This window comes from Protobothrops mucrosquamatus, unplaced genomic scaffold, assembly GCF_001527695.2.
Source record: "Protobothrops mucrosquamatus isolate PMUCROS unplaced genomic scaffold, P.Mucros_1.0 scaffold3445, whole genome shotgun sequence".
NCBI classification, from domain to species: Eukaryota; Metazoa; Chordata; class Lepidosauria; order Squamata; family Viperidae; genus Protobothrops; species Protobothrops mucrosquamatus.
Genome location: NW_015389423.1, coordinates 162,096 through 176,627, shown reverse-complemented (window position 1 = coordinate 176,627; position 14,532 = coordinate 162,096). Strand labels below are relative to the sequence as shown.

Genomic DNA, 14,532 nt, shown 5'->3' with positions numbered 1-14,532 from the left:
GGCTGCACAGTCCTTTCTTGAAAACCTCCAGTGATGGAGCACAACTTCTAGTGGCAGTCACCTGTCTGAAATAGTATAGGTTCTCCTGCTGGAGAAGGGGGCTGGACTAGAAGACCTCCAAGGTCCCGTCCAGCTCTATTCTATTCTTATCGATTGAGGTGACTTGGGAGCCAGCCCAGGATTTCAAAAGATGGTCTCCATCTGAAGCCAATCAAAGCTTTCTCTTGATGGGGGTGTGGCGGTGGTGTGTGTGTGTGTGTGTGTGTCCATTCTAGGCACCACAAAGTCTGATTTAGCCCAGATTTCCTGTCTCCTTAATGTGGACATTGTTTTGAGAAATGGGGGGTGGCCCTCCCACAGACACTGAGCTAATGGAGGGCTGATTTTGACACCTTTGGGTTCTCCAAGGGACGCTAAAAACTGTTGGGATTCACGTCAGCTGCTCATTCGACTCTCTCCAGGCCACAAAAGGCATCTTTGTCCTTCTAAACTGAACACTTAAGACCCAAGCGAGATAAAACTTGTGAATGCTTCCGTCTTTGCATAACAAGGAGGATTAGCTGTCCAGACAGAAGCAATCTTAATGCTCATTAGCTCCCTTTCCAGATTAAAGCAAGAAAAATGTCTAATCTTTTTCCTGTAAACATCTCATTAGGTTCAGGTACTCCTTGACTTACCACCCCAATGGAGCCCAAGAATTAAATTAAATAGGACCCAGCCGTGTGCTGCAGCTGCCAAAAAAGCCAACACAGTGCTAGGCTGCATTAACAGAGGGATAGATTCAGGACCACGCGACGTGTTAATACCACTTTACAATGCCGTGGTAAGGCCACACTTGGAATACTGCATCCAGTTTTGGTCACCACGATGTAAAAAAGATGTTGAGACTCTAGAAAGAGTACAGAAAAGAGCAACAAAGATGATCAGGGGACTGGAGGCTAAAACATATAAGGAACGGTTGCTGGAATTGGGAACGGCTAGTTTAACAAAGAGAAGGACGAGGGGGGACAGGATAGCAGCCTTCCAGTATCTCAGGGGCTGCCCCAAAGAAGAGGGAGTCAAGCTGTTCTCCAAAGCGCCTGAAGGCAGGACAAGAAGCAAAGGATGGAAACTTTTATCAAGGAGAGAAGCAACCTGGAACTAAGGAGAAACTTCCTGACAGTGAGAACAATTAACCAGTGGAACAACCTGCCTCCAGAAGCAGTGAATGCTCCAACACTGGAAGTTTTCAAGAAGAGACTGGACAGCCATTTGTCTGAAATGGTGCAGGGTTTCCTCCCTGAGCAGGGAGTTGGACTAGATGACCTCCAAGGTCCCTTCCAACATTATTATTATTATTAACAACCTGCCTCCAGAAGCGGTGAATGCTCCAACACTGGAAGTTTTTAAGAAGAGACTGGACAGCCTTTTGTCTGAAATGATGTAGGGTTTCCTGCCTGAGCAAGGGGTTGGACTAGATGACCTCCAAGGTCCCTTCCAACTCTATTATTGTTATTGTTATTGTTGTTGTTGTTGTTGTTATTATTATTATTATTATTATTATTATCTTTTATTCATTAGACATGAACCTCAGTCAACTGAACATTCAAATTGGCTGGCGCTGATAGTTGACATGGGTTGCTACCAGCATCCTAGGTGTCAACCAGGTATTATTATTATTAATTATTATTATCATTATTATTATCATTATCATTATTATTATCATCATTATCATCATTATTATCATTATCATCATCATTATTATTGTTGTTGTTGTTGTTATCATCATGTTGCTAAGCGAGATAGTCATTAAGTGAGTTTTGCCCCGTTTTATGACCTCTCTTGCCATGGTTGTTGTGTGAATCACTGCAGTTGTTAAGTGAGTAACACGTGTGGGAAGTCAGCTCCCTCCAGCCAGAGAAAGAAATATTTTGGGGAATATTGAAAAGGCAGAATATTATATTTCCCCAAAGGATGTTAAAGGCAGGAATCAACCCCCCCTCCAGTCTCTCTGCCCCAAACAGAAACCAGGTCTGCAGAAATGAGGATGTGATAATCTTGTCAGAAAGTTTGGAGTCAGAAAGCTGGGATTAGAAAGACAAAGATCCCTAGAATCAACAATCCCTCACACCAAAAAATCCAACACTCGTCAGCCCCAGCCCCAGGGAAGCAGGATATGACCTTTGGGACACAATAGGATTAACCCACCACCATCAGAATACCAGAAAGGCACACTCAGACTCAAAGTTCATGCCACAGGAACAACTCCAAACAAAAGCCCAAGGAGGGATAAAAACCCACCACTCCCTACTACAGGTGGTCAGTTTTTCCCAGAGCCGTCTTTCTGTCTGGCTCTCCTCATCAATAAAATTGCAACCTTCTTTCTAAAGCAGTCTCCATTTTGTTTATTCCCGGCTTGGACTGGACCCTGATGAACATCTTTCTTTCTACACACGGTTGTTAAGTGAATCTGGCTTCCTCGTTGACTTTGCTTGTCGGAAGGTCTCCAAAGGGGATCATGGGACACCCGGGGACACTGCAAACCGTCATAAACGCGAGTTGGTTGCCAGTGACGGAGTGCCCGCAATTTCTGAAGGCAGCTACTTGGTGGGAGAGAGGAAAACGCAGACATGCATAGACACTGTAAACACCTTTTTATTGAGCAAGCCAATCAAGTCATCTCGGAGAGGGCGGTAGATCTCTACAGTTGTAGATCTAAGGTGGTCCACGCTGAAGAAATGAAAGCAGAGACTGAAGCAATTGAGCTACTGGAGAAGAAGATGGGGCAGCTTGAGGTTCGCCTGCTTCTAGAATGACGGAGAGGTTGAGGGAACAGAGCCAGTTCCTCCACCTTGGAGTTCCTTCCTTCGGTGTCTTATTTAAGGATCTTATTGATCACCACCACCTCCTGGAGAGCAGAAAAGAGGTGCATTCAGAATTGGTCAGCCAGACAAAGGGATCCAAAAGACAGAGTGGTGGAGGGCAAAGGCTTCCCGCTAGGAGGGCCACCAGCGTGGGGTTAATATGGTCTGCAGGATTTCAAGTAGGGGAATTCTGTTGTCCACAGCCATGAACCCAGGCTAGACTATCTTGATTGGCTACAGGGGGAAGAGAAAGGCTGGCTGGCCTTGGCCTTGGTCTGAGCCAAAGCACGCCTTCCTTCCTTCCTTCCTTCCTTCCTTCCTTCCCTCCCTCCTTCCTTCCTTCCTTCCTTCCTTCCTTCCTTCCTTCCTCACTCCTTCCTTCCTTTTATCATCCATCCATTCTTTCTTTCTTTCTTTCCTTTCTTTCTTTCTTTCTTCCTTTCTTTCTTCCTTTCACATCCATCCTCCTTCCTTCCTTCTTTCCTTTCACCATTCATCCTCCTTCCTTCTTTCCACCCTTCCTTCCTTCTTCACTCCTTCCTTTCACCATCCATCCATCCTCTTTCTTTCTTTCTTTCTTTCTTTTTCTTCCTTCCTTCCTTCCTTCCTCACTCCTTCCTTCCTTTTACCATCCATCTTTTCTTTCTTTCTTTCTTTCTTTCTTTCTTTCTTTCTTTCTTTCTTTCTTTCTTTCTTCCTTCCTTCCTTCCTTCCTTCCTTCCTTCCTTTCTTTCACCATCCATCCTCCTTCCTTCCTTCTTTCCTTTCACCATTCATCCTCCTTCCTTCCGTCTTTCCTTTCACCATCCATCCATCTTCCTTCCTTCCTTCCTTCCACTCTTCCTTCTTCACTCCTTCCTTTCACCATCCATCCATCCTCTTTCTTTCTTTCTTTCTTTCTTTCTTTCTTTCTTTCTTTCTTTCTTTCTTTCTTCCTTCCTTCCTTCCTTCCTTCCTTCCTTCCTTCCTTTCACCATCCATCCTCCTTCTTTCCTTTCACCATTCATCCTCCTTCCTTCTTTCCTTTCACCATCCATCCATCTTCCTTCCTTCCACCTTTCCTTCCTTCTTCACTCCTTCCTTTCACCATCCATCCATCTATCCATCCTCTTTCTTTCTTTCTTTCTTTCTTTCTTTCTTTCTTTCTTTCTTTCTTTCTTTCTTTCTTTCTTTCTTTCTTTCTTTCTTTTTTTCTTTCTTCCTTCCTTCCTTCCTTCCTTCCTTCCTCCCTTCCACATTTAGGTAAATTCTGGTCTTTGTAAACTCTGCACTTCGTCAAGTTTCCCCTTGGATGTGGAGGTAAAAATACTGCATTTTGCCCTTCGGAGGTCTGAGTGGCTTATGTCTCATTTCTTGAAGACAGTGGCCACCAGCTTGGAAGGAATCTTTCTTGAGGAAATAAACAAGCTCTTACATCAAGGGTTTTAACAACACCGTCGGCAAAGTTCAGGTTGAAAATATTCGGCAGTGGGATTCCGATGTTCAGGTCAACTAGACAGAAACAACGAAACCACAGAGTTAGATCCGACATCATAAGTGTTTCTCAGAAGCCGTGATGATATCACCGACTTCTTCGCAAATTACTTAATGTGTGTCGTTTCCACGATGACACTGCTGTACAAAGTGCATCATGGAACTGGCCTCCTCCCCAGCTCACAACACATTTGTCGCAGTGCAACCCCCCCTTCATTACAGTAACACAAATCGGACGTCCTACCGTCAATCAGAGGCAGGTACCCGATCTGAAGGATGCTTCTGATCCAGTTTGTAAGGGCGTTTTCCTGCAAAAAAAAAAAAAAAGGGGGTGGGTGGGTGAGAATTATTTCTATTTTTTGCAACAGGATTTTGCAATTAGTAGCACATATATTTAAAATGTTCGGTGGCTGACTCCCCAGCACGACCCTTCCCTCCCCTTCCTTTTTTTAGCTAGGGTGTTGCATTGTATATTTTTGTAGTATTTTATTTGCCGAGTGTTATCTTTTTAATATCGGAAGCTGCCCAGAGTTACAGCGTTACACTGGGGGAAAGATATATATTTAATAAATAAACACCCAGGGATCGCTCTCCTATCCCTGCGGATCTTGGAAAGTCATAATTGGCTAATGAAAGGTCAGATTCCCATTATTTATTCATGTAGAGGGAGTTCTCAGCTTACGACGACTCGATTGGCGACCGTTTGAAGTTGCAGCCGCACTGAAAAAAGTGACATTTGTTTTATATTCTGCCTTTATTACTTTATAAATAACTCTGGGCAGCGAACCTATCTGACACACCATCCTCACCCTATTTTCCCCACAACAAGAACCCTGTGAGGTGGGTTGCGTTAAGAGAGCAAGGGACTGAGCCAAAGTCACCCAGCTGGCTTTAATATCTAGGGCAGGACTAGAACTCACCGTCTCCTGATGATTGACCCTAAGTCATCCAGCCATCTTTCATATCTAAGGCAAGACTAGAATTCACCGTCTCCTGGTGATCGGCTCAAAGTCATCCAGCCATCTTTCATGTCTAAGGCGGGACTAGAACTCACCGTCTCCTGGTGATTGGCCCAAGGTCATCTAGACATCTTTCATGCCTAAAGCGGGACTAGAACTCACCATCTCCTGGTGATTGGCCCAAAGTCACCCAGCCGTCTTTTGTGCCTAAGGCGGGACTTGAATTCACTGTCTCCTGGTGATTGGCCCAGAGTTAACCAGCCATCGTCCATGCCTAAGGCGGAATTAGAACTCACCGTCTCCTAATGATTGGCCCAAAGTCATCCAGCCATCTTTCATGTCTAAGGCGGGACTAGAACTCACCGTCTCCTGGTGATTAGCCCAAAGTCACCCAGCCATCTTTTGTGCCTAAGGCAGGACTAAAACTCACGGTCTCCTGGTGATTGGCCCAGAGTTAACCAGCCATCGTCCATGCCTAAGGCGGAATTAGAACTCACCGTCTCCTAATGATTGGCCCAAAGGCATCCAGCCATCTTTCATGTCTAAGGCGGGACTAGAACTTACCGTCTCCTGGTGATTGGCCCAAAGTCACCCAGTTGGCCTTCATGCCTAAGGCGGGACTAGAACTCACCGTCTCCTGGTGATTGGCCCAAAGTCACCCAGCTGGCTTTCATGCCTAAGGCGGGACTAGAACTCGCTCTTTCTAATAAGAGCCTCAAGCATCCACCCAGATATTTCTAATTCACCTGATCAATGAAAATATAATCTTCTAGCATTTGTGTTGCCAATAAGTTGCAGGAGACAGACTTACATCAAAGGAGCCCACCTCAGAGACACCGAGAGAGACGCTGTGAAAAGGAATAGGAAAATGAAGACATTTATAAGACATCTGATATGTCCGAACAGGTCACAAAGGTGCATCATGAGGTCAGGAGCACCTGACCAGCACATGTCAAGTCAGGGGTCTCCTAAACTTGGCAACATTAAGACTTGCGGGCTGTAACTCCAGGCCTGCTTTGGAGAATAGCTTGACTCCCTCTTCTTTGGGGCAGCCCCTCAAATATTGGAAGATGCTATCACGTCGCCCCTAATCTTCATTTTCCTTTGTAGGCGTACCCAATTCCTGCAAACAGCTCTTCATATGTTTTGACCTCCAGGTCCCTAACTAGCTGCACATCTTCCCAATTTAGTCCAAGGAGGTCTCAGAAGGATGACCAGCTATCCCTCTAGGATGTTTATGGTGGGCACTACCAGTTGGAAATTCTTCTATCCAAGCTGAATAGTTTGGGGTGTTCCAACACTGGAGGATTTTTAAAGAAGAGATTGGACAACTATTTGTACCTGGAATAGTACAGGGTCTCCTGCCTGAGCAGGGGGTTAGACTAGAAGACCCCCAAGGTCCCTTCCAACGCTGTTATTCTGTTATTCTGTCTAACAAAGAGAAGGGCCAGGGGTGGCATAATAGCAGCCTTCCAATATTTGAGGGGCTGCCACAAAGAAGAGAGGGGGGGGGTCCACCTATTCTCCAAAGGATCTGAAAGCAGGACCAGAAGCAACGGATGGAAAACGACCAAGGAGAGAAAATTAGCAACTAATCGAGGAGAGAACCCACCTAGAATTAAGTAGAAATTTTGTGACCATGAGAACAATTAGTCAGTGGAATGGCTTGCCACCAGAAGTTGTGGGTTGCTCCCTCAAGTTGGAAACTAATCAAGGAGAGAAGCAACCTAGAACTAAGGAGAAACTTCCTGACAGTGAGAACAATTAACCAGTGGAACTACCTGCCTCCAGAAGCTGTGAATGCTCCAACACTGGAAGCTTTTAAGAAGAGACTGGACAGCTATTTGTCTGAAATGGTATAGGGTTTCCTGCCTGAGCAGAGGGTTGGACTAGATGACCTCCAAGGTCCCTTCCAACTTTATTATTATTATTATTATTATTATTATTATTATTATTATTATTATTATCATCATCATCATCATCATCATCATCATCATCATCATCATCATCATCATCATCACTGGAGGCTTTAATAGAAGAGATTGCCCATCCATTTGTCTGGAATGGTATAGGGTCTCCTGCTTGAGCAGGGGGTTGGACTAGAAGACCTCCAAGGTCCCTTCCAACTCTATTGTTCTGTTATTCTGAATTGGGACGAAGGACACATCATCCTCAAATAAGCCAGGTATATCTATAAATAAGGGGCCCTGTTAGTCCAAAGGTCACAATCCCACAGGTGATTAAGAGTTTGCTTACCTTTCCAAGGCTAGAGAGATTCCTAGCTTGGTTCGTGTAACACTGAAGCTTCCGCTCAGGCTGATATTCTGTAATCATAACATCAACCAAAAAAAGCTAATGCAATCCTGGGTTGTATAAACAGAGGCATAGAATCAAGATCATGCAAGGTATTTATACCACTTTATAAAACCCTAGTGAGGCCACCCCTGGAATACTGCAGCTAATTTTGGTCACCATATCACAAAAAAGATATTGAGACTTTGGGAAAAAAAAGTTCAGAGAAGAGCAACTAAGATGATCCAAGGCCTGGAGACTAAAACATACGAAGAATGGCTGCAGGACTTGGGTTTGGCTAGTCTAAAGAAAAGAAGAAACAGGGGAGACATGATAGCAGTCTTCCGGTATCTGAGGGGGCTGCCACAAAGAAGAGGGGGCCAGGTTGTTCACCAAATCACCAGAGGGCAGGACGAGAAACAATGGTTGGAAACTGACCAAAGAGAGAAGCAACCTGGAATTAAGGAGAAACTTCCTAAAAGTGAGGACAATTAACTAGTGGAACAGCTTGCCACCAGAAATCGTGGGTGCTCCATCACTGATGGTTTTTAAGAAAAGGCTAGACAGTCACTTATCTGAAATGGTATAGGTTCTCCTGCTTGAGAAGGGGGCTGGACTAGACGACCTCCAAGGTCCCTTCAGCTCTATTCTATTCTATTCTATTCTATTCTATTCTATTCTATTCAGTGGTCCCTTCCAATGTCTATTTAATGAATGCCTAATTAAGCACACTAGCTTCCCAACAAGTCATCTACTGGGAGACCAGAAAGCCTTGTTCCTCTGCAGTCCCCAACCCAACTCAACAGGAAGGAAGGAAGCCATTCACGGAGTAGAGAAAGACATATTTTTACTGCTCCACTGAACGGGTCTCTCTTGAAAATGGAGGAGCTGAGCAGGCCCCGACATTCCTGGCACACCATGAAAGCCCCATTGTGCTTGGAGAAAGTACACCAAGGATCAGAAGACCTACTTCTGTGATAAGGTGGCCGGGTTTAGAAGCCGCAAAATCCCACTGGCTGCAACAGCTACCCTTATCAGTGAATAAAGAGAATTAAAGCCGGTAATTAGGGACAAGGAAGTTGAGAGATTAGAAACAGGAGGAGGCCCCCGAGGAATCAGTGGTTGCACCTTTGTCTGGTGACACTTCCACGTCAATGTGGGGAGAATCCAGAGAAAGAAATATTTTGGGAAATATTAAAAAGGTAGAATCAATTTCCCCAAAGGATCTTAATGCCGCCCCCGATCCAGTCTCTCTGCCCCAAACAGAAACCTGGTCTGCAGAAATGCAGATGTGATAATCTTGTCAGAAGGATTGGAGTCAGAAAGCTAGAATTAGAAAGAAACAATCAACAATCCCTCACACCAAAAAAAATCCAACAGTCATCAGCCCCAGCCCCAGGGAAGCAGGATATGACCTTTGGGACATAATAGGATTAACCCACCACCATCAGAAGACCAGAAAGGCACACTCAGACTCAGATCAAAGTTCATGCCACAGGAACAACTCCAAACAAAATGCTCCAGATGGTATAAAAACCCACTCCCAACATGTGCTCGCTCTCTTTTCTTCCAGAGCCATCTTCCTGTCTGGCTCTTCAATAAACTGCACCCTTCTTACTAAAGCAGTCACCATATTGTTTATTCCCGGCTTGGACTGAACCCTGATGAAGATTTTTTTCTTTCGACATCAAGGATCACCCAATGAGTACGAGGAACTTGGTCCTTCTTTCCTTACTTACCGTGTTCACGTTAAAGAGCGGGGTGAGGCTAGAGTTGGAATGGGAGAACACTTGAAGGCCAGCCTCAAGCAGGATCGTGGCCTTCCCATTTTGCAAAGACACCACCGGAAGTCCACCGACTCTAATCTTGACCACCAAGGGCAGATCTTCTGCTCCAAGCTGAGACAACTGTGGACAATCGGACAGAAGGAATGGTTAGGACCCACCAGAAGGGGCAGAACATTCCCCCTGGTCATTATCCCAAAGCTGCTCCCCCCCCCACACACACACAAAAGGCAACTGGACTTCCTTGGATTTTTTTCCCCCCCTTGTGGAAAATGAAAATGTTGGCTATTTTTCTTCTATGCAAGATTTAGGCCCAGGTGAACTAAATCAGGCCTCATAGAAAAAAGTATTGAACTGAAATCTCTGCTACGTAGTCCAGGGGAACTATTTGTAATCTAAAGCGCAATTGTACTGTAAGGTACACGTGTGTTATGCATGTGTACACTTTGGGAGCAAGCAACTAAATTTCATTTTTAATGTGTGCCGTTGTGCCCACAAAAATGACAATCAAGGTTATCTAACTTATCTAGATGCCCATTTTCTAACCAGCTCTGGGCAGCTCCCAACCCAAAATTAAAGCAGCACGAAAACCACAAAAACTATACACATGGAACACATTACAACTTGTCCTCAACTTACAACGGTCCATTTAGTGACCGTTTGAAGAAGTTACAAAGGGGCCGAAAAAAGTGATTTGTGACCGTTTTTCACACTTATGGCCGTCGTGGCATCCCCAGGGTCACGTGATCAAAATGCAGACGCTTGGCAACTGACTCGTATTTATGATGGTCGCAGCGTCCCTGGGGTCAAAGGCTTGGCAACTGGCATGTACTTATGACTGTTGCAATGTCCTGGCATCAAGTGATCCCCTTTTGCGACGTTCTGACAAGCAAAGTCAACGGGGGAAGCCGGTTTCACTTAAAAACCACGTTACTTGCTTAATATCTGCAACAATTTACTTAACAACTGAGGCAAGAAAGGGCGTAAAATGGAGCAAAACTCATTTAATAACTGTCCCACAGACATTTTGAGTTCAATTATGGTCCGTACGCCGAGGATTACCTGCAAAAGCCACAAAAACCTGGCACCACCTCAGACTTCTCATGCCACTCACCTAATCTTATCCCAAAGCTTGAGAGAGAAAAGCTAATTATGGTTATGAGACCTCTTGTGTATTTGAGATTTTACCTTGGGTAGCACAGACCGAAGAGCCGATGTTGTCATTGGAACGGATCCACGAAGCTAGAAGAAACAACACCGATAGTGAGACAAAAAAAAAAAACCCTCCTTCAACATCTTATTCCCAGCTGGCCCAGATTTTTCTGTCTGATGTGGTGATTTCTTTGGATTGTGTTGGCTTCTTTCCGCCACCCCAAAAGACAAATCCACTCGTTGTCCCGGAAAACAAATTGCACGTTAAGGAAGAAAAGATGGTTAAAGGCACTGATATGGGAGTCAAACTGTTCTCCAAAGCCCCTGAAGGCAGGACAAGAAGCAACAGATGGAAACTAATCAAGGAGAGAAGCAACCTAGAACTAAGGAGAAACTTCCTGGCAGTTAGAACAATTAACCAGTGGAACCACCTGCCTCCAGAAGCGGTGAATGCTCCAACACTGGAAGTCTTTAAGAAGAGACTGGACAGCCATTTGTCCGAAATGGTATAGGGTCTCCTGCCTGGGCAGGGGGTCGGACTAGATGACCTCCAAGGTCCATTCCCTTCTCTTAATGAAGAGAAGGACGAGGGGGGACATGATAGCAGTGTTCCAATATCTCAGGGGCTGCCCCAAAGAAGAGGGAGTCAAGCTATTTTCCCAAGCCTCCGAAGGGAGGACAAGAAGCAACGGATGGAAACTAATCAAGGAGAGAAGCAACCTAGAACTAAGGGGAAACTTCCTGACAGTGAGAACAATTAACCAGTGGAACCACCTGCCTCCAGAAGCGGTGAATGCTCCAACACTGGAAGTTTTTAAGAAGAGACTGGACAGCCATTTGTCCGAAATGGTATAGGATTTCCTGCCTGAGCAGGGGGTTGGGCTTGATGACCTCCAAGGTCCCTTCCAACTTTATTATTATTATTATTATTATTATTATTATTATTATTATTATTATTATTATTATTATTATTATTATTATTATTATTATTATTATTATTATTGTTGTTATTATTATTATTATTATTATTATAAGATGGCTCACCGCCAGTTCAGTGAGGTCTACGTTGAACCCTCCTTTCGATACGAGCATCTGGAGCAAGGAGGACAGGAGGTCACGGGGAAGCATCAGCTGAGAAGTCCGGTCCATGGCGGGAGGCAGAGGCAAAGAGGTATTTTGGGCTCCAGGAAAGTCCACAGGTTGGCCTTTGAGGTCGGTCATCATGAGCTGGAAAGATCAAAGGTCACGAGAGAATGCATTGGAGAGCACCAAACGGACAGACAGATAAGAGAGGTCATAGCCCGTAGTTGCATAATGGGTGGGGGAAAAAGAAGTTCAGAAGAAACCCACCCTAGTTTCTGTGGCTGTAAAGGAGGCTGCGGGAGATTTGCATTTTCAGACTTGCAAGATTCTGTTACGGTAGCTTTACAATCCAGGAGAATTAGTTTACAGGTCGTCCTTGATCTAGAACCAGGTTAGACTAGACCGTCACTTGTCTGAGATGGTATAGGTTCTCCTGCTTGAGCAGGGGGCTGGACTAGAAGACCTCCAAGGTCCCTTCCAGCTCTATTCTGTTCAGTTCAGTTCAGTTCAGTTCTGTTCTGTTCTGTTCTGTTCTGCTGTTCTGTTCTGTTCTATGTTTATTCTATTCTATTCTATATTTTCTATTCTATATTTTCTATTCTATTCTATTCTAAATCTGTTCTATTCTATTCTATTCTATTCTATTCTATTCTATTCTATGTTTATTCTATTCTATTCTATTCTATTCTATTCTATTCTATTCTATTCTAAATCTGTTCTATTCTATTCTGTTTATTCTATTCTATATTTTCTATTCTATTCTATTCTATTCTATTCTATTCTAATTCTTATTTCTGTTCTATTCTATTCTATTCTATTAATTCTTATTTCTATTCTATTTTAATTTCTATTCTATTCTAATTCTTATTTCTATTCTATTCTATTCTATTCTGTTCTATTCTATTCTATTCTAAAGTTGCAACCTACTGGAAAAGGGGAGTTATGGCCCAGTTCCAAGGTCTACTCCCTGGTCATGTGACTGCACTTCAGACATCAGCAACATGGCTGCATTGACGGCCCTTTGCAGTGTCCTCTGGTCTTGTGACTGCATTTTTATGACATTTTAACCCCCAAACTGGCAGTTGCTTCTGGTTTTCAGCAAAACCGCAGCACAAAGAGCAATGGATTTGCTCAACAACCATGATATTCATTTAATGACTGTCGCATTTGTTTAGGAGGTCATTGATTTAATGACCTCCTAAAAACATTGTAAAATTGGGACAGTCACGTAACCAACTCAAAGTACGTCTGTCACAACATACGACCGTTATGGGCAGGCTCAATTACGGTCGTATGTCAAGGACTTCCTGTATCTGGTCCTGTTTCCTATCTGTTAAGGTTGACAATCTCCTTCTGTACCCCCAGAGGCAAAACAGAGAAAGGACACAGACCCATTTTGACATGTTTATTCCCTCTAGGGTCTCCATCTCCAAGCTGGGAAGAGACAGATAATCCCACTGTGGGTAATTTACACAGCCCGACTGACTGGGGAAGTTAGATTAGTTCCATTCATTCCAGGCTGTTGGATTAATTAACCCCATATGGATTGACGGTGTGGGCTTAAATACCTGGGTTAAGGTGTGCTCAACAGTGCAATCTTAAAGATGCCCACCCAAAAACAAGTCCCAGTAGGTTGAGGAATTTTTATTTTCAGGAAAACTGTAGGGGCAGAAACTGCGGGCGGCGTCAAAAGAGGCACCAGCCTAGAATCCCTACGTAGTCACGAGCAATCAAAATCCAACCCGCCTTGAATTCCATGGACCCTTATCTAACTCCAAGCGAATGTTAGCTGAGAAGATTCCTGGGCAAAGACTGTTTTGCGATAAATGAAGTTAATCTGAACGTATTGTGGACCTGATCAAAACTGGTCGAGGACTGCAATCAGAGGAAGCCACATGGAGAAGCAGCAGCAGCGGCTCAGGTGTTGGAAACAAGTGGGAAACAAGCCTTACATTTAGATTCAGAATGATGTGTTGATCCTTGAACAGGGGCAAACCAGCCAGGGTGTAATGCAGGCTTCCAAGGATCCCAAATGGACACACATCTGTCAGGGATGAAGAAAAAGAGTGTGAGAGGGAAAAAACACATCAGGTCAGGCCTTTAGGATGTCTCTAACAGGTCCAGTGCGGCACCTGCTCCAGCTGTGAGAATACAGCTAGTCCCCAATTTACGACCACTAGAAGACCTCAAAGGTCCCTTCCAGCTCTATTCTATTCTATTCTATTCTATTCTATTCTATTCTATTCTATTCTATTCTGGTCTGGTCTGGTCTGGTCTGGTCTGGTCTGGTCTGGTCTGGTCTGGTCTGGTCTGGCCTAGTCTAGTCTAGTCTGTTCTATAGTAGTCTGTTTTATTCTATTCTATTCTGTTCTGTTCTGTTCTGTTCTGTTCTGTTCTGTTCTGTTCTGTTCTGTTCTGTTCTGTTCTGTTCTAGTCTAGTCTAGTCTAGTCTATTATATTCTAGTCTAGTCTAGTATAGTATAGTATAGTCAGTCTTAGTCTAATCTAGTCTATATCCTATTCTTTATTCTGTTCTGTTCTATTCTATTCTATTCTTTATTCTATTCGATTCTATTCGATTCTATAAAATAACAAAATAAAAAATAAAATAAAAAATAAAATAAACAAAACAAAACAAATAAATAAAATAAAATAAAATAAATAAAACAAATAAAATGAAATAATAAATAAAATAAAATAAAATAAAATAAAATATAAAATATAATAATATAATAATATAATATAATATAATATAATATAATATAATATAATATAATATAATATAATATAATATAATATAATATAATATAATATAATATAATATAATATAATATAATATAATATAATATAATATAATATAATATAATATAATATAATATAATAATATAATAATAAAATAAAATAATAATAAAATAAAATAAAATAAAATAAAATAAAATAAAATAA

General features: G+C 43.0%; 1 protein-coding gene across 1 annotated transcript in view; it reads right to left on the bottom strand.

Annotated features, from left to right (window-relative positions):
- The window catches only part of LOC107297662 (BPI fold-containing family B member 4-like), a gene marked incomplete at its 3' end in the record, with an annotated part of 30,625 nt that extends 18,973 nt beyond the window's left edge, over nt 1–11,652 (bottom strand). Inside the window, exons 1-6 of the mRNA XM_015827022.1 lie at nt 11,548–11,652; nt 9,307–9,474; nt 8,538–8,597; nt 7,532–7,599; nt 6,087–6,123; nt 4,561–4,624 (exon numbers count right to left, since the gene is read on the bottom strand). Coding sequence (XP_015682508.1) covers nt 4,561–4,624; nt 6,087–6,123; nt 7,532–7,599; nt 8,538–8,597; nt 9,307–9,474; nt 11,548–11,652 — 502 coding nt within the window. The remainder of the gene's footprint in view (nt 1–4,560; nt 4,625–6,086; nt 6,124–7,531; nt 7,600–8,537; nt 8,598–9,306; nt 9,475–11,547) is intronic.
- Nucleotides 11,653–14,532: the final 2,880 nt, after the last annotated feature.